Genomic DNA, 20,674 nt, shown 5'->3' with positions numbered 1-20,674 from the left:
CAAAGAGGAAACATTCACCAAATGGTCAAACAAAGAGGAGGACTATTAATAACAATTCTGATGGTAGTGTTCACATTACTTTATTGAGTGATATTTACACAGTTGTTAGCTTATCTACATACATTTAGAATTAGGTTTTGATCAAAAGAAAGATAAATCTGTTTCTTATCTCGAGCTTTCTTATAATGTCATTAAAATACGTATAGTACAGAAACAGCATTAGGCAAAGAGCCATGTTTCAGGAATCCTTTCATGCTGCATGCTGCTGGGATGATACCAGACCTGTGTTTTAATCTTTATTCTGATTTTTTCTGACCCTGAAGATTTTCTACACCTCCTCCAAAGGATGGACTCTGCCCCTGTAGCAGTGAAAAGAGAGACATGAGTGATGATTGCTAAGTACTCTTTATTCAGAGGTAAAATACACACAGGGTGGCAATAACCGCTGCAAGTCTCTGCTCAGAAACAGAAATATATGTTCAATTTACATGGCCAGCAGCATGGGCTTCTTTAAAACATATTTTTGGCACAGTACCAAGGAATTGGTACAAGTATACTACAAGGATGAGATTTCCAAGACTGCCTAAAGAATTTGGTTTCTGAATGCTCATTCACCTGACTGTTTAAGTCCCTTTATTTGCTGTGATAATCCCTATGTCAACCCTGAAGTTATAGAAGTTGAGTTCCTTGCTTCCATGAACTCTTGTTAGTATTGGTGAACTTAATTTCAGTTGGTTGTTAGAGCAAACAAGAGACTGGTGTACTGGATTATGCATAATTTTCTGTTTAATGAAATATAACTGGTACAGGCCCAACATGACACTTCTAATGCCTGTTTCATGTTTGTGAGATAGTTACGATTACCTTAATTTCTTGGGTTTGCATGCAATTACTGCTTGCCAGAATAGGAGAGCATAGGAACCACAGATTTTAAAATGCATGTATTTAGACTCTTATTGCATATTGCTAGTGGTTCAGAATATTATGATTTAGCAAATGTATTTATAATATTCTTAGATTAATAAATCTAAAAACTGTATTATAATGGCATAGAGAAGAACCCTTTCTTTCTCCACCCAATAAAAACTAAGGCAGAGTGATTCAATGCTTAATGCTCTGTGGTTAAACACCAGGAGCTATTACCAAGAGGTTGAGTTTCTCTGAGACCCTTTGCATGCGCCTGTGAATTCCATTCAGATTAGTGGGAGCTCTGTAAAGTCTGCAAAATTATGGTACATTTAACTAGCTCTGGTATTTAGCAAGAAATATTTTCCTGTCCTCAATGCAGTATCAGGATTTTATAAAAGGTGTGTTTGGTTTTGTCATCTTGAGAAATGAGTTGGCATCAATCCAGAGTTTTGAATCCAGCACAATTAATTCTCTGAATTAATTCTCAATTTAAAAAAGGAAAAATAGCATTATTTCCTTTAGTTTTCTTTCCTATCTTACACTTTTGGGAAGGATCAGTCACATATATTATAAGTTCTTGATTGTCTTTAACTTCAAGGAACAGAATAAATATATACTTTTTTTTATTAAGCCTTTAAAACACCATATTGCAGACTTTTCCACAACCAGGAAAGGCAGAAAAAAAATAATGAAAGGAAGCAGAAGAAGAGAAAAATCCCAGACATTTTGGTCCCATATTCATCTCCTGTAGGAGCTGGGTTTGGAGGAAAATTACCTAATCTTGCAAAACTTAAATTCACACGAGTCAGCAACAGTGGCAGTTTATTTTGCACATGCATGCTGTGAACATGAAATTCTTTATAGGAGTACAATTTCTTTTATTTAATATTGTCAACCTGCTCTGGGGACTTTCTCTGCTATGGATATGACATTATGCAAGTAGTTTGGTGCACACAAGCTTTTCCAGTGAGTTACTTAAAGAATTTAGAAGAGAAATAATAGCAGCGTGAGATCTTTTCCCTCAGATTTGCTCTTGAAATTGATTCTGAGGTGATGTGCCATGGAGAAGAGGCTTCTGATTTTGGGGGATGGGGAGGAATCCCAAACCACCTTCAGGGTTTTTTTTTTTTTTTTTTCAGTTATTCTACAACATGTCCCCAAACTAGGGGCAGTAGAGAAAGTTATTTCAACTCAGGCTGCAACTGTCCTTAAAAGCAGTATATAAATGCTCAGAGGAGGTGTCTTGGGACTAGGCACTGAAGTTTTGAGGAGGTGGATGAGCAGCCTGCTGCTCCACACACTGCCCATGACAGGACAAGAGTCCAGGTGTCAGGGTCAGTTTGCAGGACAGAATCCTGGGTTTTCCTTCTTTTTTTCCCTGCTCCCCAGAGAGGCAGACCGAGGAGAAGATGTCTCTGAGCAGAAAGGCTCTTACCCAAGCAGCCAGAGGCCTTACAAGAGCTGATGCCTGAAAGCCACAGTTAGGAAAATTTAGCCAAGAAATTTGGCCCATATTTTTACAGGCAAGGATGGCAAGCAAGAGTTGAGTGTCTTGTGGGCCAATGTTCAGCTCTTTAACATGCATAGCAATACTGCATTTGTGTGAAGATATTCTGTAGTTGAAACATGAATCATGCATGTTTCTTGCTCAAGGAGTGAAAGAAGTATTTAGCAAGCAATAAATCTCTTCTTTGGCCAGCGTAAAAAAACAGGTGAGCCTAGATAATCAAAGTCCCTTTTCCCCTCGCAATTTATTAATTTGTATGGACGAAATTCCTATCTCTGTGTAAAGAGGAAAGCATGTAATTAAAGATTTCTTGTAAGAAATATTTTCAATTAAATAGCATCACAGAGTGTCTAAGGATTTTGGCTGCTGTGGTGCTTCCAAAAAGCCACAGAAAACAGCAGAACATGCAAAAATCATCAAGTCTTATAAATGAAAGAAAACAATTCCTTTTTGTACTTTTTAACAAATAACCCACATTTTTTGCCACCCACAACTTATGAAAAATACATGGCTACTCAAAAACTGTTTCCCTCATACATTGTTCCAAAAACTTGATGTAGGTTGGTTTTAAAGTTATTGATGTGCAGTGATTTGATTTATAAATGCTGTTAAAGCAGCTCATAACTGTTTCCTTTATAGCATTCATTTTATAATATTTTTTTCTTCAAATTAACTTGTAGTAAAATGTATTTTCCCACAAACAGTGCAATGTAATTAACTTTGCATGACTTGCTTTTAAGGGAGGAAATGTTACACGGTACAGTTTTTACAGAATAAATCACCTCTGGAGAAACCAGCAGAGAAAGCCTCAGAGCTCAGTAGTTTTGTGCTCTGTGATTTTGCAAGCTAAGCTGTAAACAGAGGCACAAACTCAGGTTTTGGCTACTGTGCAGTGACCCCCCCTTTTCAGAACACTTCCTCAGGCCTGCAGAAGAGCTCTTGCTTCTTCAGATGTGTAGGAAGGGCCTCTTTCCTTAACCTGTTGCAAAGATAATGGAGGCTACTTTCTTACTGTTCCTTAAGCCATCTCTCCATCTTCTAAACAGTGCCTTCTCCCACTGAAATGTCTTTGTAAAACCCAGTTAGAGATAATTGAACATTTATGGCTCACAGTACACACTGGAGGAACTTCTAGCTGTATGTTTGTGAGTTCTATTGTTTGCTGTGCAATGCCTACAATGAATGCCATGGGAATATTAATATTTTTAGGGAATTAAAATGCCCTTGCACAACGTCTATGCATCAACCTAGTCACTTGTACATATTCAACACTTCTTGCAGTTAAATATTACAGTGTGTATATCACTACATCTTTTGCCAAAGATGAATTAGGACTTATTCTGATTGCTCTGAAAGACATATTTTTCTCTGAAGGAGTTACAAGCTTCTTTTGATTTGTTTGTTTCTGTTTTGTTTTGTTTGTTTGTTTGAAAAACACCTGAAGCAGCAGTGTCTTTGTACCTGCTTGCTATGGCTTAACAATGCAATGAATTTATGCTGGCATGTCAGCAAAGCCATTTGCATGCAGAAATGCTGTCTCTGGTATCAGAAATCTCTTTCTCTTGCCTGTGGGTTGCTGCTCTGTCACTGAAAGTGAACAGCCAAGGAAAACAGTCATCTCTTTTGCACAGTCAGCTCTAGCAAATAAAAATAACTTCTCACATCATGGCTTGGAGGTTAGACATATCACATTCATTTTAGGTGAGCAAGTGCAGTCATTAAAGTAGGCAATGAAACTCTGCAAAGGAACTCTTTGCAGTACCAGAACATTGCTTCTAATGTCAGGTTCTTCCCATTAGCCTCATTCTAGGGAAGCAAAGTAAAGAAGTCCTTTCCCAGGAAAGAGATAAATACTTTCATGGCCATTTTAAGTATTTCCCCCTCCTAAATCTTTCACTTCTAATATTTCACTTCAGAGGACTGTGTATTTTTCTCTGTGGAGAATGAGCAGAACCTGTGACCATCCACAGCGGTCTCATTTCACGCAGAGGATTTTTATAATAATTTTTCTCATTCAAGCAATCTATCATTAATGGCATGCCACCTCTGATGCCAGAGATACCAAAAGGTGAATAACCAGCTGTGTCGAAGTAGGGGGCTTCCATAGTGAGACATGGATGCTGAGTCCCACGTAGCAGCAATTCCTACAGCAAAATGGCTGATGGGACACAGACACAAAAATAGCTGGATGTAGGTTCATTGCTGTGGAAATCCTCTTTTTTGACTTCCTTTTGGAAGGAGGATTTAATGGTGTCTTGTGTCTTTCACTGTATGTTTTCACAGCATCCAGCAAACGGGGATCTGGCCCCTGCTGGGGGGCACTGAGAAAAAACACATTTATAAAATATGTGTCTTTTCTTGCCTGTAAACATTGAATCTTATGCCCAGCCCACAGTGCTGGAAGTGATAACAGTAGTATTTTCTTCCTCAGTTATTACTTATACTTGGTAGAGTAGGTAAACATATTCAAATTCTGTTGCAGTAATGCATGACACTTATTTCTTTCTTCACATAATTTTAATGTCAATATAGCTACGGATAGTTTCAGATGAAAAGAGGCAACTATACATATTACTTTTTGCTTGCTGTGAGATGGCTTTTTAAATGGAATACCTGGAGAAATGGCCTTTGATTTTTCTAGAAGAGAGAGACTGGGGAAGGGAGAAGCTGGTAACTTTAGGGCATTTAGCATTTGCAAAGGGATAATTTAAAGAATTCTAGAAGCTACAACAGATGACTAATGCTTCAGCTGATACTAATCAAAGTGTAGAAGTGCCTTTAAATGACAGATTTTTGTACATTTCTTATTTTAGATAAAAAAAGCCTAAGCCTGGGGGAAGAAATAAAGAAGCAAATATAATAAATATTCAAAAATTAAAGTTGCTTCAAAGTTGAGCAAAAACAAGAGTGAATTTATGTGACACTGGTGGTGCTCCAATTCTTCCTGAACATTCTGGCCAGCAGCGAAAGCCAGCTATGCCACCAGAGCAGTGAATATTGCCAAAATTGTATCTGTAGAGACAGATTCCCAGCCAATGTGAAAATGTCCTCTTCCCCACCAAAGTTATGACATTTTACCCCAGCCACACATTTGCCTTATTGCATCAGAGATAATTCAGAGATTATTGTAAATTATAAATGTACTGGAGCAATACAAGACCATAGGGAGCAGTAGGTGTTTTATTAGTCTAATAGTTAACAGCACAGCCCATGATGGAAAGTTAGGTGCATAATGGCATCTCCTATAGGAAATATTAGCATTAAAATACTCCTGCATATGATTTATTGCTCCAACAGAACATGCTTCAGGTTCCTTCTGAAATTCAATGTGTGATTCTTCACAAAACACCTGAGCCATGTAGTCATGGATCTCTAAATACCCAGCAGTATATGTTAATGCTATTATTGTATCTGACTATGTTTAAGCAATTTTGGATTTTAAAAAGCTCTTAAAATGCAAGCTTTTCTTCCTTAACAGCTATATTTCTTGTGCTTCAAAAGAACAAATTGTGGCAATCAGAGGACCTCTACCAGAAGTACAGCAAGCATCTCTTCATTGCCCTTGGTATTGAATAATGAAAAGTATTTGGATTTCTAACAGACCTGATGCTGCCTGGTTGTTCTCATATATCACCCTCATTTCCCATTCCTTTCTGCTGCTTCTCAGCTTCCAACTCCCCTCCACAGATCTGCTTTATTAACCCTGCTACTCATAGAATCATTTGTTTTGCCAAAATATATTCTTCTGTGAAATTTCTTTTGAGTTGGTTGATCTTTTGGCTTTTTTTATTTCATGCAGTTCCCCAAATAGATTGTGACCATCTTGTGCTAAATATTTGTTGAGTTTCTTGGGTGCACATCTTGATTTATAATTTTAGCAGTGTGTCTGTATATATAAAAAAGCAAACAAAAATCTATACTGCTATTTGATAGAAAAGGGAAGACAAATTCAGAGGTTCCACAGCTCAGCCATATGTTTTATCTATGCTAGAACTGGCAATCAAAATCCCAACAAAAAACATAAACACCACCCTAAGCTCACTTTCTTGCTCAGAAGTATGGGTCAAAATTACTGCTTATTATTCTTTATTATTTATACTTTGTTCAATAAAACAACACTATATTTATTTCTAAGAAAATATTATAATTAAAAATGTTTATTTTATTATTTGTGGTTTATATTACTTTATTTTTGTCAACTATTTTGTTTTTAAATGCATATCCCAAATGTTGTTTCTTTTGAAAATGACAGTGGAAAAAAATGAGTCTTGAATTTTTAATGAGGTAGAATTTGGGAGACATTACATTACAAATTAGTTTTGAAATATTTCAATCTGTTATGACACAATAAATATTTCAAGTTCAATTTATTTTACAACTTAATAGTGCATGTATTTGCATATTATTTCCTATTGGATTGTTTTCAATGACTTGAGAGCCATGTGTTATATTATTTTGCACTATCATGATAGATGTGTTTTAAAATAATGCAGAAATAATGAAAGTTTGATACAGATGAGAAATAAAAAGTAATGAATATAGCACATATATTCATTATATGAATAAAAAAAAAAAAAAAAAAAAAAAAAAAAAAGATTTTCCAGCATGTGCCAGAAGCAGATTTTTTAATAAATTACTATTCCATTTTTAAAATTTGAAGTCAACACAAATTTACACATCCAGGGTTTTGGCAGGAAAATTCAATTTCCCTGGTAGAAAAGTGTTGTGGCAGAGGCTTCCTGACAGGTTCTGCTGTTCAGCTGCTGAGGTGAACAGTAACCTTACTCAACTCCCCTTAATAAAAGGTCACAGGGCATGGGAATATACCAATCTAGTCAGATTTGCTCAGAAATAGGTGTGCATGTTGAATTCTGCACACCTTCTTTCTGCTAATGAATTACATTTTCTTTACTTCCCCTCTCATATTTAGCAGAAAGAGAAAAAGCTCTTTTTTGTGTCTGACACTTTTCCAGGCAATTTCTTGTGAAGAAACTTCTAATTTTTAAATAGAAATACCCAGCTAGTAGTACAAAAACAATTAATCTTTAGAGACAAACTTGGCTGGTGTAAATTGACATGACTGCATGCAGCAAGCATGTGGTTATGTGTATTCTTAGCTAATTTGGCCCATAATCACTGGAAATATTAGTCAGTCAGATTATCTCATATGCCAAGGTTCATGTGACCAGATAATAAATAATCTGGAAGATTGCTCAGTGATACAGCCCTCTACTTACGTATGTGTGCTGGAAACTACCTCAGCTCAAACCGTAATTCAGAATATTTCCTGCTTCTGGAAAGGCTGCATTGAGGTCAGAGCCAACTGTTTGGCAGCCACTTCACTGCAGTCTACTGAGTAAAATACTGGATTCTACACAAAGCCTTTTTGTAGCTGCTGACAGCAATGTCTATATATAATTACCTCTACGTCATTTCCATGGTGAGCTCATTTATTTATATCTCTTTGGGCATGACCAGCACACTGGCTCACCAAGAGAGCTGTGTGGGACACACTGGGAAAGGCTAAAACAAAACAGTGTCCAGTTTTTAATTCTGACTTTCAAAACTGACAATAAGAAACAGCCAATCTGATCTAGAAGTCAAATTCACATAACACAGATATCAGCTAGAACAGGTGCTTTTCTAATTAACTTTCTGTGGAATGCTGCTGGTTTCTTATAATACAGCATGGTCCCAAAACAAGGATAGGGTGCAAAAGCAGTAATGATGAAGTATTTGTTGAGTGCTGAATTTGGAAATTACCTGGCTTTCCCATTAGCTGGTTATCTGTTTTGCAGCCAGATCCTCAGCTGCAATAAACTGATGTCACCCTTTTGAACAAATTTACTCTGGCTGAAGATGGGGCAGTGGTTAAAGAGCAACAGGAGTGGCAGAATTTCTGAATTTCTGCCATTATGGAAAATGCCTGTTACAAAGTAGGTGACTCAGCAGCGCAGTGGTACTGACATGTTACAAAAAGAAAAAGGTATTCAGAGAGAAATGCTGAATGAAAGATTACTTATTTGCTGAAATTCTATTATTCAAATTCTTATTGATATTCTGCTGACCTCTGACCCCTACAATAATTCTTTAGTGCAAGAACTGTGTGATGCAATTACATAGAGATCACCAGATTTGGCATAATTCTTTGACTTATAAAAGTGAAAGAGGTATGAAAGTGGATAACTATCTGATTGCCTTGCACTCACAAAAGGCAGTGTTAAGTTCCCTTAATATCTTCCACTTAGTGCTCTTCCTTCAGCCATAGCATAAAATACTAATATGGTATTTTGAATCTTAAAAACAAATGTGATGCTTTGTGCATTGGTGTCTGAAGGAAGAATAGAACTGATATGGATGACCCAGAAGGTCCTTTAATTCTTGAATTCCTGTAAATGAAAAGTTTACTTCCATTTGCTTCAAATGGAAAAGTTTTCTGGCTGTGAAAGTACAGAAAAACCAGGATTTGGCATTTTGAAATAATCTTTTTCTGAATGAAAAGTGTAATGACTGCAATCCACAGCTGTAAAATATGCATTTATTAATAATATTTTTTTCAAAAAAAATAATCTTGAACCTTACACATGATAGTAATTTACTTCAAAGTTGACTACACTTTAAATCAGGCATTAGACTACAAGTGAAGAAGTTGTAGGGAAAACTGGCTTGACCATCAGGCTGTAGAAAATACATACCAAATAAGAGCAGAAATCCATCTTGCTTTAAGCAAAGGGTGGTCTCTCACTCTGCTTTGCCTTTGCATATTTGTAAAGTGCTGAAATAGAGGAAAGAAAGGGTTATAACACTTTTAGGAATAATTCAAAAGAATGAAATGAGAGTAAGACTAATAATTACAGTGAAATATTCCAGGGTGTTTTATTCAGTTAGCACAAAGGGTAATAAGAGCAGATGCTTTCCCAGTCCTTACAATTCCTTAGCTTGTATTGATGTACAATGAAAAGAACAAAAGATAATTAATGGTCTATGAAGAGGACACTCTTACTAGTAAGCTGGTGTCTCAGCATCCATCTTCTCATTGATCAATATTAGAAACTATAACTTCACTGGTTGTTTTATGGGGTCTTTAGAAAAGGACATAGAATTATCAAGATCATAAAAAAATGTATTTCATTCTTTTGTGGCTATAACCTCATTATTCTGCCTGGGAAAGAAGACTGCGATTCTTCTATGTCACAGCCCATTCTGAAGGGGGAAAGTATTTGTGTTATTCTTCAGCTGGTGACCTGTGTAGTTTGTCTCAAGTGGAAGGGTCCTTCTTGAAGGCAGCTGGCTCATATAAAACAAGTGTTCTGCTACCCTCCTGGCTGGATGAGAGCTCTGTGCCTTCCCGAGGTCCCCGCAGCCTGCGCAGAGCCGCCAGACTGCAACTTGCCAGCCCAGCACATCTCCGGCCACAAGCTGGCAGGGCCTAAACCAGCTCTGGCGTAAAGCACCTTGGATGTGGCCAGGCACAGCAGTGTCCTGCTAATGAGTTCTGCCTCGCTCAGGGATGTACAGGGCACGGCCCTACCAGCTGCTGCTGCTGGGAGTGCTGTGTGGTGCTGCCCGTCACCCCCCAGGGGCACACTCACTGGCTCCTGGGCTGCAGCAGGACACTGCAAGCACTTGGTAGCTTCTAAACACCTGAGGCATGTGGGTGGCTCCACAGGTGGACCTAAAACATGAGCTCAGATTCATTTTTTAAATAGCTGAAGTTAGGTGATGTGAAACCCATTGCTGCCATAGCAGGATTTGGAGAGGAGAAAGCACTGATTGTCTCAGGATGAAAAAAAGGAGAGGGATGTAAAGGTAGAGTTGCTAACAAGGGCTCGACTAGACATTTTGAACAGATTGAGAGCAGCTCTGCCTCAAAGTCAAAACATACTCAGGAGAGCTGGAGATGGAGACCTGGCTCTGTTTTGAGCCAGCACTGCCCTGTAAGCATGCTAAGCTTTACAGTTTTTCAGCTTTCTTTGCCTAAATGGGTTGATCAGCTCTCCAGAGCATGGGTTGGCCCTAGCTACTCTATCCCAAAACCTGTCACAGTGAGGTGCTCATCTGTAGGGATGCAGGCCCTGCAGCAATGTGGCTTATACTGCATTTAGAAAGCAGCTCATCCTCCATCAAACTGGAAAAGACCATCCCCGTCCTTCAGCTGGCAATGCCAGCTCTGAGCATCTGCACATCTGCCGCATGCTAGGACACATGACAGATTTCGGTCTGCAGGCTTGTATGCTCAACAGGTGTTGCCAGCTAACAGAATCCATACATATCTGGTGGATTCTGGGCTCCAGGCCTCACAGGTGTGAGACACAAAGTGTGAGAAAGCAATTTCAGACATTTTTAGAGGTTTTGAGAACATAACACCCCCAAGTCCACAGATGTTGCACACATGATGGGAAAAATACACAGAGACTACAGGAGATGTTCTACTGGGTGTTGCATGGAATGGCTTAAGTGCAGCAAATACAGATAAAATATTTTCTTTCCTTTTTAAACTAAGAAAGATAAAGTGGCTTCTTCTACTGTTTCCTGTAGCTAGGAAGAAAAGGGTCTCCAAGGGCAGTGTCTCTTGCCTAACACACTGGTTTAGTACAGTTCAGCATGGTTTGAGACAACACACTTGTTGGGGACAGGGTAAAAGGGTAATCCTTGGTTTCAAGGAGCCTAGGCCTTGATTTGGGTGGAGTTGGCATTGCTTAGCAGCCACATTTGAGACAAGTCAGGGTTTAAGTGGAGTTTCATTTACAGCAGTTTCTGTAAATGCCCAGTGAAACCCTCTGTAACTGTGGAAAATAAAGTGTTCTCATCTAAACCCAAGATAAAACTTACAAAAGTTTACTACCTTTTAGCACAGGTGTCATTTTACATCTTTAGATCACTGAAATCTGTATTGAGCTCTCTGCCTGTTCACATTACTGGAAGCAAGTTGCGTTACTCATAAGTATTAAACGCACATATACTGTATATTTGTGTGGAGTGTCAAATTACATAAGAGTGAACTTTTCTTTCTGCACTGATTTGTTGCTTTAGAGTCAGCAATTTTATTTTGTTGCATCAGTATTTCTCCAAACTCAGTCTTTTCAACAAAACAACCTATGTTAAAGTGCTAAGTGATCTCTACTAGGAGAATTTCTTATGTTCTTTATTCGTTTGCATGGTTATTGTCACAATCCGCTAATAAGTAACTCAACATGCTACTTCCTCAAGAGTCCAATTGCCTTTCCTTGTAAACAAAAGGCAAATCCAAGTGTCTTGCTCTAGTAAATTCTAAATGTGTTTCTCAGGTAATTTGTACAAAGGATATTAAGAAATCAATATACATAATAAAATAGAGCCTAAAAAGCCTCCGGACAGCCCTCTAAAACTGTGACATCTGAATTGCTTCAGTGCCCATGAACAAAAGCATGCAGAAGCAAACTCATTTCAGGCGGAAAGGACAGAACCTACCACTTTTGCTACTGCCTTCTCCAGAGAACCCTTTCATGTCTCCAGGACATGGACCTCAGCATGCTTGAACCTAACTTTAAAACTAAATCCTTCAAGTTTTCCCACTAGTTTGATCTAGGGGGCAATTGATCAAGCAGGGCCAGCAGCTTTCCCTCTTGACCCTTGTGATTTTACCCTTCCATCGACCAAGCAGAGGTGGTCCAGCTGATGTATAATTCAAATTTGGACAATCCTTAATAACATACCAACCTGTGAAAACAAATGTGCTGATTTTTTTCATTTTAGCCTGAAGGACTTGCAGACAAATTTAAGCATCTCTTCATGGGAGGGTTAGAGAAGGGATCCCAAAGTGAAGAAGAAAGGAAAATTAACCTGTATGCATTTTGCTTTCTTTTCCAGGTACTTCCAGCATCTACTGTTCTTGATGTGAAACACAAATTTCACAAAGCATGTAAGTACTATGGTTACCAGGCTGGAGACATGGTTAGAGGCCTTTCACTTAGAGAAATTGTCTAATTTATTTTTCAGGAATCTTACACAAAAGCTGAGACTGGCCTGACAGCTCCAGAGCTCAATAAGAATAGTGTTTGAACTAAGGTTCTATTGTAGCTGTTGCAGATGGGAGAGACTGGAAGGAGAGAACTGCATAATTTATCACTTCCAGCACATGAGGGGCAGTAGTTTTTATCTTGTTTTTAACATTACACAGTGTCATTTCAAGACCAGTACTGCATTTCTTCTCCCAGTGTTATATTGAATAAACTTCAGTAACAATAGACTGCTTCAAGGTGGCCAGAAACTGACCATGTGGACCAGAAAGCTGCAGTAGTGGAGAATATGAGCTCAGAATGATTAAATAACATCTGGATTTAGGTTAAATAAACAGAAGAAATTATGGTGGCAAAGCACTGGCACAGGCTGCCCAGAGAAGCTGTGGATGTCCTGTCCCTGGAAGGGTTGAAGGCCAGGTTGGATGGGGCACTGAGCAACCTGGTCTAGTGGGTGACATCTTAGATACTGACTGAGCCATCATTATTTTTACAAAAAAAGGGTGTGTTCAACTAAAAGCTAGATGCCCTTTACAGGAAAAAAAAAAGGTTGTCAGCCACTAATATGCTTGAGTTCAGAGTAGGGTATGTAGAAAAACATTATGCTTCTCCTGTGTCCTTATAATTTTATAAAACACTAAAGCTTAAGGCATCTGTGGTTGCACATGGGTTCAGTTGATGAAGCGAGAGGCTGTTAACCTGACTGCTCCAAAGTTACTTATTTTCCTTCCCTGTAAGGGCTTGTAAAATACGAAATGGCAAAAGTTCAAAAGCCACACTGCTGAATATGAAAAGATCGAGTGCAGAAGTTTTAATATTTCAATAAGAATATGTCCTCCCATTAGTTTGTCAAATGCAATGCACTTCTGCCTAGAATCTCTTAAATCAATTGAAACTGGATTTATATTGATGAAGTTGAAATCAGTTGAAGAACACTGGCAGTGAGGTTTATGCCAATACAACTGTAATGAGGTTTTTAATGGATTTGGGCTAAAATTATGTGAGGCTGTGCGTAAGACATTTTAATGGCACCTGTTTTGATATTAAGAGGCATCTTACTCCTCAAGTACCCCCAGTGATGTAAGTGGAGCTAAGTATAAAGTAAGACAGTAAACATACAACAAAGCACAGTATTATATAATGAACCAAACCTCTGTCCGTGCAGTGTGTTACAGCACATGGAAGGGCTGGCAAGTGCCCTCAATGCTTTTTAAATTCTCATTTTTTCATGTAAGTTCATCCCATTCCCGGGAGTACACTGTATCAGTGTCCTGTGTCCCTTCTTCACAGCTCAGCTCATTGCTTTGATCTCTCTTTTCCAGTTCAGCCTGGATGTTGTTGTCCCATGAGGTTCCCCCGCTCCACTCCTCCTTTGCCAGTTGCAAAGATCAAATGTTCACTTTTTTCTCTTTGCATAGTTAGTGGGATGACAGCTAATAGAATTAAGTTCTCTTAGGCAAGGGCTGAGAAGGGGCTAAAGCTGATCTGTGGTGCCTTTGGTTAGCATACTATTTTGTACCAGCTCATGCATTCATTTCTGTCATTTTGTGTGTGCCAGACTCACATGTTCCCCTATGATCTCTCATTAAAACACACTCCTACGCACACCCCCTTAACAGTCTCCCTGTCTGCATACATTCTCCTTTGATCACCCATGTAATTAAGCTTTCTCCTCAGCTGGTGTCTTGTCAGCCCTTCAGTGAGAGGAACCCTTGTGCAGCAATTTCACAAGAATCATCTCTGTCACTGATCAGGTTTTGGTGCCTGATTCAAGAAAGAAGGAAAGAGACTGAATTATGAATTGCAGCACAGGCTGTTAGCCATTAAAATTAGAGAAATGGGATGCAAGTGACACTTGCCATCTTACTGATAAGTAGTTTCTAAGTTAGTCAAATATTAGTTTGGCTGTGTGTTTATACAAAAGGCAGAATATGGATTTAGAAGTCCAGGAACAAATTCTGAAGTACTCCTCAGCCCTCACTTCAGCAAAACTGTTTCTACTGAAACAACCCCAGAAAGGCCTAACCTTGTGCTTTTTGTGGCATTGAGTTCAGGGGGGCAATCCCAGTTTTATCCCTGGAGATTCAGGGATCTTAGTGGAGAATAACCATTTAAGACAAAGTGCTATTTTCATGGGCATTCAAAGGCTTTGTCCAGATTGAAGCTGTTTTTATCGTCCCCTGGCTGCTGTAGCCACTGCCTGTGGGAGGGACAGGCAGCACCAACTGGGGTCCGCCCAGAACAGCAGATTCCCTGCTGCAGCCCCGTCCAGCCATCAGCTCCACAGGGGCTTTCTGTAACGGATGTTAGAGCCAGGCTGTCATGCTTAATAGCAAACATCACACCTGCCCACCATGGATCTGTCTAATCCTTTTTAAACCTACTTATAATTTTGACCTCAGCAAAATCCTCTGGGAAGGAGTTCCACAGTAAAAGCATGTTGTGGACAAATGTCTACACTTCTACAGCTTGATGTTTTCTGCCTGAGATTGAGTGGCAGCTGAGTGTCAGAGCGTCACTGGCCATCATGCTGAGCTGTCTGAGGCACAAACCTCAATCAAAATGGTGCCGTGCATGAGGAGACTTTTCTAGAATTTTCCTCATTCCTTTGGCTAGCTGGCAGAGATGGAACCAAGCCAAAAACTGTGTGTATAAGAAAAAAGTCTCTTGACCCATTTTCTCAGTTGCTTATAATGAGTTAGCTACCTGACATTTTCTTTATCTATACAGATTATGTTTTCAATGGAAAAAGAAATATCTTGTAGGCTAAATTTCCAGAGCTTTTGTCCTTGGCAATAACTTTTCACCTTTAATTTATTTTTATCTTTCCAAAATGTATTGGACTGCTGGGGGAGGAAATCTTACAGATAGAAAATGAAAAACTGTAATAATAATGCTAATTCAAGTATCACATAACTAAAATAAAATACTCCTAGAACATGTAATATATAATATAGTGGAGTCAGTGATCATTAAATATTTTCAAGGTTACTGCATGAAAGTTGCTGAAAAAGCTCTTGAAAGAAGAGGAAGAAGTGAAAGGAAAGTAGGAAATAAGATCTCTCAGCAGTGTTGTAACAAACTGATAGAGGCAACCTCCTGCTCACGGCGAATAGCACAGCTGCAGCTACAATATGAAGCCAGAAGGGTGAGCATAGGGAGGCTAGAAATTGCCTTCTAGGCAGAAGGAACAGGCAGGGAAGGGAGGAAGCCTGGTGGTGGGTGGAAGGAAAAAGGGAAGTCCAAGAGATAATTGAAAACATCATGTCATGGGTATCCTGGTCCGCAGAGGGAAATAAAGGGGTCAAGGAATAAGGAACATCTAAACTAACAAAAGTTACATAGGGCATTTAAAATAAGCAATACCAATGAAAGCAAATCATAAAGACAGGACTTGTCAGTAGATGGCACTCAAGAATAAACAGCATAATTTCTGAACAATATGAAACTTTAGAACCCTAGTATACCATCTTATAACTGCTCCTTACAGGTATTTTTATAGTGATCTTGGGAGCCATGTTCCCTGGAACGCAGCTGAAATATTTTCTGTTGGTTCTCTCTAGAGAGAGTACAAGGAAAAAGTGCAATTCCTTCTTCATGATGGGACCAATCTCTCTTTCAGCCTCCTCCCTACAGTAGGGCAGTGTGTTAGGTGTCATCTGCCAGGTTTTACCTACTGCTGTCATCCTGCATGTGTCCCAGAAGCCACAGGAGAACCGGCAGCCCTGCATTTCCCATCACCCAGGAGTGCTCAGCTCAGGCAGAGCAGGGAGAGCAGCATTTTAAAATCAACAGGTCCTCGTTCACCTAGAGCCCTGAAGCAGATCTTCAAAACACCGAACAGTGGAAGTTGAGCTGACAGGATGAAGAGCAAGGAGGAGAATCACTCATTACTTAAAAATCACAAGGCAGGCTTTGTGAGCACAGCTTAAGGCACGAGAAGTACTAAAAATAATTCTTTAGTGGAGGAAGTCCTCTTTCTTTCCTCCTTTCCAAAAAGGCTGCTAAGGGTTTTCATGCTCTGAATGTGAAACTTTTCTGGTTTTCATGACACCTGAGCAGTCAGGTGCACCTAGTAGCAGGATTTCAATAGCAAGAGCATCAGAAATAACTGGTTTTTGCCAGGCCTGTGCTGACACACAAGATGCGAGATGCTGGAAAGGATGACTGTACTGCATCATGTAATTCCCTTCTGGAGGCCAGCTGTGATGTTAAACTGCAAGGCTCCGAGAGGTGAGAAAGGATGCTGTGGGGATTAGTCATTAAGAGCAGTACCAGGGAGAGCGGTGACTGCTAAGCCAGTCCTTGCCTACCGGCTCTATATAATCAGGACTGTCTGATAACACAGTCTTGCTGAGAACCTGCAGTTCCTCTGATTTCTCCACGCTGTCTATTACAGCTGGATTCTCAGGTAGCAAAAGTTAATGAAATCTATCAATTTTGATGCCTGGAGAGACTCATGTGCCTGATGAATTCATCTGCTGGGGACTCAGAGAAGCTGAATTATGCTATTTATGGCTCAGCAAAGTTGACTTCATAGTCTTGGCCTGTCAATCAGCCATGTGTTTCACAAACCAAAGAGACCCAAATAAGTTATATCTAGGGCACAGAGCCTTCCAGAGGGATCTTTATTCTGTCCTATATTAGAAGATCAGGCTTTGAGAAAGCCAAAATGTTTGAAAGAGGGCAATGATCTGATCCCACCGTGAGTCGCCTTGAGCTGGACGCACTCCCTGGACAGAAATGCAGCTACGAAGTCTATAGCTTTTATCAGATCTCAAACTCATTCCTCCCTGATTGTGTCCTAAGTAGCTCACAGTAGCCCAGAATCCATATATGAAGGAGTTTTCCAAAGGACAGACAATATCCTGCTGTGCAGTGTCTGATTGCAGAGCTCAAAGGCCCAGCATTACGTCCCCAGTATGGATTCTCAGAGCATATTGGGTTGGCAGTCACATCCAGCTATTGTTTTTGATAAATTCTTCCCTCTCTGCATTCATAACAACTCATTTGGAAATCACACAATGAAGGCGACTCGCTGGGGATGGGCAGTTATTACAAATGGGCCCTAAGAAGTACGGTGATTTCATCAGTATAAATTGCTCATTCATCTGTGTTGACTTTGTAAATGGAAATTACTAGATTAGGAGGAAACATGGTATTTATTTCATCCTATATTTATAATTTATTTTTCTTTTGTCTTAGTCACACAGCAGAGATCAATAGGATGCTAGCTCCTGATGAATTTCAGTATCCCTCAAATGACACAATTCTAAAATCTTTTTACTTCTCTATGCCTGTCAATACAACCCAGTTTATTAGAAACTCCTTGAATTTCTTGTTACTGCCACAGTAAGGCTTGTATCTTCTGAAATTCTTTAATTTTTGCTTCCCAGCTCTAAGCACAAAGAAAGCAACAGCTTCTGCCACAAAACTCAAACTGGTTGTTACCCTCTTCCTTCCCAGCTCACAATCAGAGATCTCATCCGTGAGTAAATTGCTTCCTGCCTGTGCAGCACATGCCTATCAGAATTCTTGCCTGAGGATGGAGCTTTAGTCACAAGACCGGCCCATCCACTAACTTCATCTCTATCCTGTGCAGGGAGAAGCATTGGAGGGCAACCTGCTCTTAGCTTGTTCGTGACATATCTGTGCAAATCTCTCTATACAAAATACAGGAGTCTGTCTGCTGATACAGATTCGTGTGACCTGAATTGATGGCTTGGCTGTCAAAATAATTGCAGCCCTCCTGTGGAAACTGGGAATTTTTTTCACTCCTTTGCAACAGCCAATCAGGAAATGAGAATGGCATCATTGACCTAACACTGTTAAAAGAAAGGAGAAGCCAAACTGAGTTAACCTCATTATTTTAATCTTCAAAGTGAATGAAGGCTTACCTTATACTCAGGCACCACACACTCCACACCATTCTGTGTTGGAATTACAGAAGAAATGATTCTGGCCATGTTCCAAAAGGCACAGACAATGCATGTAGCCCATGGAATACGCCCTCCAGAAGGTTCTGTGCACTTCACAGATGCTATTGTGCATCCTGAGCTGTGCTCATAAGCCTCCCATTCAAGCCCGACTCCTATCTCTTGACACTGCTAAGGCACAGATTCTGCATTTGGACATTTCTAGCTGGGGTGCTGAGATAACAACAGTGAGAGTGAGTACCAGACCAGGCACCTGCAGTTCATTTCTCTGCTAAGCACTTGAATCTCATTATAAGCTGTGGAGAAAGAGATACTAAAGCAGTCTGAAAAGCATCTGATCATGTATCCATGATGTTTTGCTGTCTGAAATACAAACACAGTTGCAAAAATATTTTATTATTGAATTCAGAAAATATGGTGGAGGTTTGGCTCACCAAGCTGATTTAGAAGCGGGGCACAGAGAACTGTAAACAAGACTTTCAGAGAGAGATGTTTAAAGCATTCTGGTCTTCAAAAGATAATCATGAAATCCAGAAGGCCACCTGGGACTTTTGAAGTCTCCTGATTAACACTGAAATGAATGTGATGTTTAAGACTTAGGTCTTTAAGACTTGACCAATGGGAGTCATGCTATTGACAGGGGTGAGTTGTGTGCTGGACACTTTCTTCCTTTTAAGCTTCATTTTCTCATCTATAAAATAAGAATAATTAACCTGCCTTTCATCCACATTGGGATCTTTTGTCTCTTTTGGCTGTGATCCCATAAGAAACACCTGGGACAAAGAATGACTTAAATATGTTTAATGACCTATTGAACCAGAAGGAGTAAGGTGTCTAAAACACAAAAGCCAGGATTCATTAAAGCCTTATAGAAATAAGATGACCTTCAGAAAACCAGCAATATTTAAATCAGCAATGGAAAAAGTGAAGATCAACTCAAGAAGTTAAATGAAAATTCACATTATTTCTCTTTTTTTTTTCTTTTTTTGACAGCTGCTGCATCTGTTGTTATTGCATTTCATTAGCAGGACTACAGATATCATTTCAGATGAGTAATATAATAAAAGAAAAGGCAGAAAATCTATTGAGATGTAGCTTGAAGCAGAACTGTCCCCCTCTGCTCTCTGGGATATTGTTCCCAGCTGAGACTTACAGGGCTCCACAATGCATCACAAATGACATCCTATGTAAACAATGGGAGAACAAATGTGAGATGCTATTTAAATGCCTCATTAAGGAAAGGAAATTTCATAGCTAGATTCTTTGCTTTTCTTGACTTTACAGTAGATTTAATTGACAGATCTAGATGAAAAACATCCAAATTTGTTTACCACAATTACCTGTTATTATTTACAATGTGTCTTATATTAGTGCCTATGGCACAACTGAAAAATTAGAGTAGGAGGCCCTATAGAAGTAATCCAGGCCATAGGAATATCCAGTCTTGAGGAATTAAAGCCTACTCAACTGTTAACAGAAGATGCCAAAGTAGTTTTGGATTTAAAACTGCTCCTACATCAATTTAAACTCAGATATTAATGTTTTTTGTCTGAAGAACAGACTCATTTCCAGTGTTAACCTGGTGTTCACCAGCAGACTAGTGGGCTTAACGTTCATTCAAAGAACTCAGGAGGCTAAAAGTCCAGTGGGCCTTCATTAGTGTGAAAAGAATCTCATGTCCATTAATAAGACAGATGTCTGTTGATTAAGGCAGGGTCAAGGTCACCTGAGGCTGCAAATGTGCTCTGCATCTATATCAGGTTTTTCACAAGAGTCCCTGCAGTTTTGAACACCCAAGTTGGCACATGGTGCTGTTGGTACTTTACTGAAAGGTCCAGCAGCTTCTCTTAGAAGGAGCTGCTTGGAATGGATGTGTATGAAATGTCCCAGGAATGCTTGTCAAAGACAGCCAACAGGCACTGGGTAACAGGAGAGGAAGGGAATCTCCCTTGCCAGAGTGAGAGGAACCTACCTCCTTGAAAAAGCTGTGATAACAAAAGAAATAAATGACAAGTCCTATGGTGTCATCTCTGATAGACAGGCTAGAGAAGAGGCAGCAGCTTCAGGTTCTACATTCAGACTTTCCCCCAGGTCTTTTCTTCCTCATGGATTCCCTGGATGTGCTTTTGCAGCCCCTCCCATCTGTGGGGTCAAGAGCTGTGATGTAACAAGTAGCTGCAATTCGAGGGGTAGGGTCAGGTGAGCACAAGAGCAAGGGGGGCTGTTCAGAACTTAATGTGAAAGATCTCACCCTGTGATAGTTGTTTGGTTTGTGTTTGTTTAGACACAAGCCCTCTCTCATATTTATAGCTATTTCTGTCTTT

General features: G+C 39.5%; 1 protein-coding gene and 1 long non-coding RNA gene across 3 annotated transcripts in view; one reads left to right on the top strand and one right to left on the bottom strand.

Annotated features, from left to right (window-relative positions):
* Positions 1 to 20,674, top strand: part of TECRL (trans-2,3-enoyl-CoA reductase like) — a 58,390-nt gene that overhangs the window by 1,268 nt on the left and 36,448 nt on the right. The window contains exon 2 of the mRNA XM_053941758.1: positions 12,266 to 12,317. Coding sequence (XP_053797733.1) covers positions 12,266 to 12,317 — 52 coding nt within the window. The remainder of the gene's footprint in view (positions 1 to 12,265; positions 12,318 to 20,674) is intronic.
* On the bottom strand, positions 104 to 20,451 carry LOC128787551 (uncharacterized). Of its 2 annotated transcripts, XR_008430736.1 has the most exons (3): positions 20,323 to 20,451; positions 9,112 to 9,191; positions 104 to 359 (listed from the first exon to the last, which is right to left on the bottom strand). It is a non-coding gene; the product is annotated as an uncharacterized LOC128787551 (long non-coding RNA). The 2 variants fall into 2 exon arrangements; XR_008430737.1 differs by lacking the exons at positions 104 to 359; positions 9,112 to 9,191 and adding an exon at positions 19,306 to 19,533.

This window comes from Vidua chalybeata, chromosome 4 (genome assembly GCF_026979565.1).
Source record: "Vidua chalybeata isolate OUT-0048 chromosome 4, bVidCha1 merged haplotype, whole genome shotgun sequence".
NCBI lineage: Eukaryota > Metazoa > Chordata > Aves > Passeriformes > Viduidae > Vidua > Vidua chalybeata.
Note: the sequence above shows the minus strand (reverse complement) of the source record. Positions and strands in the feature narration are given on the sequence as shown.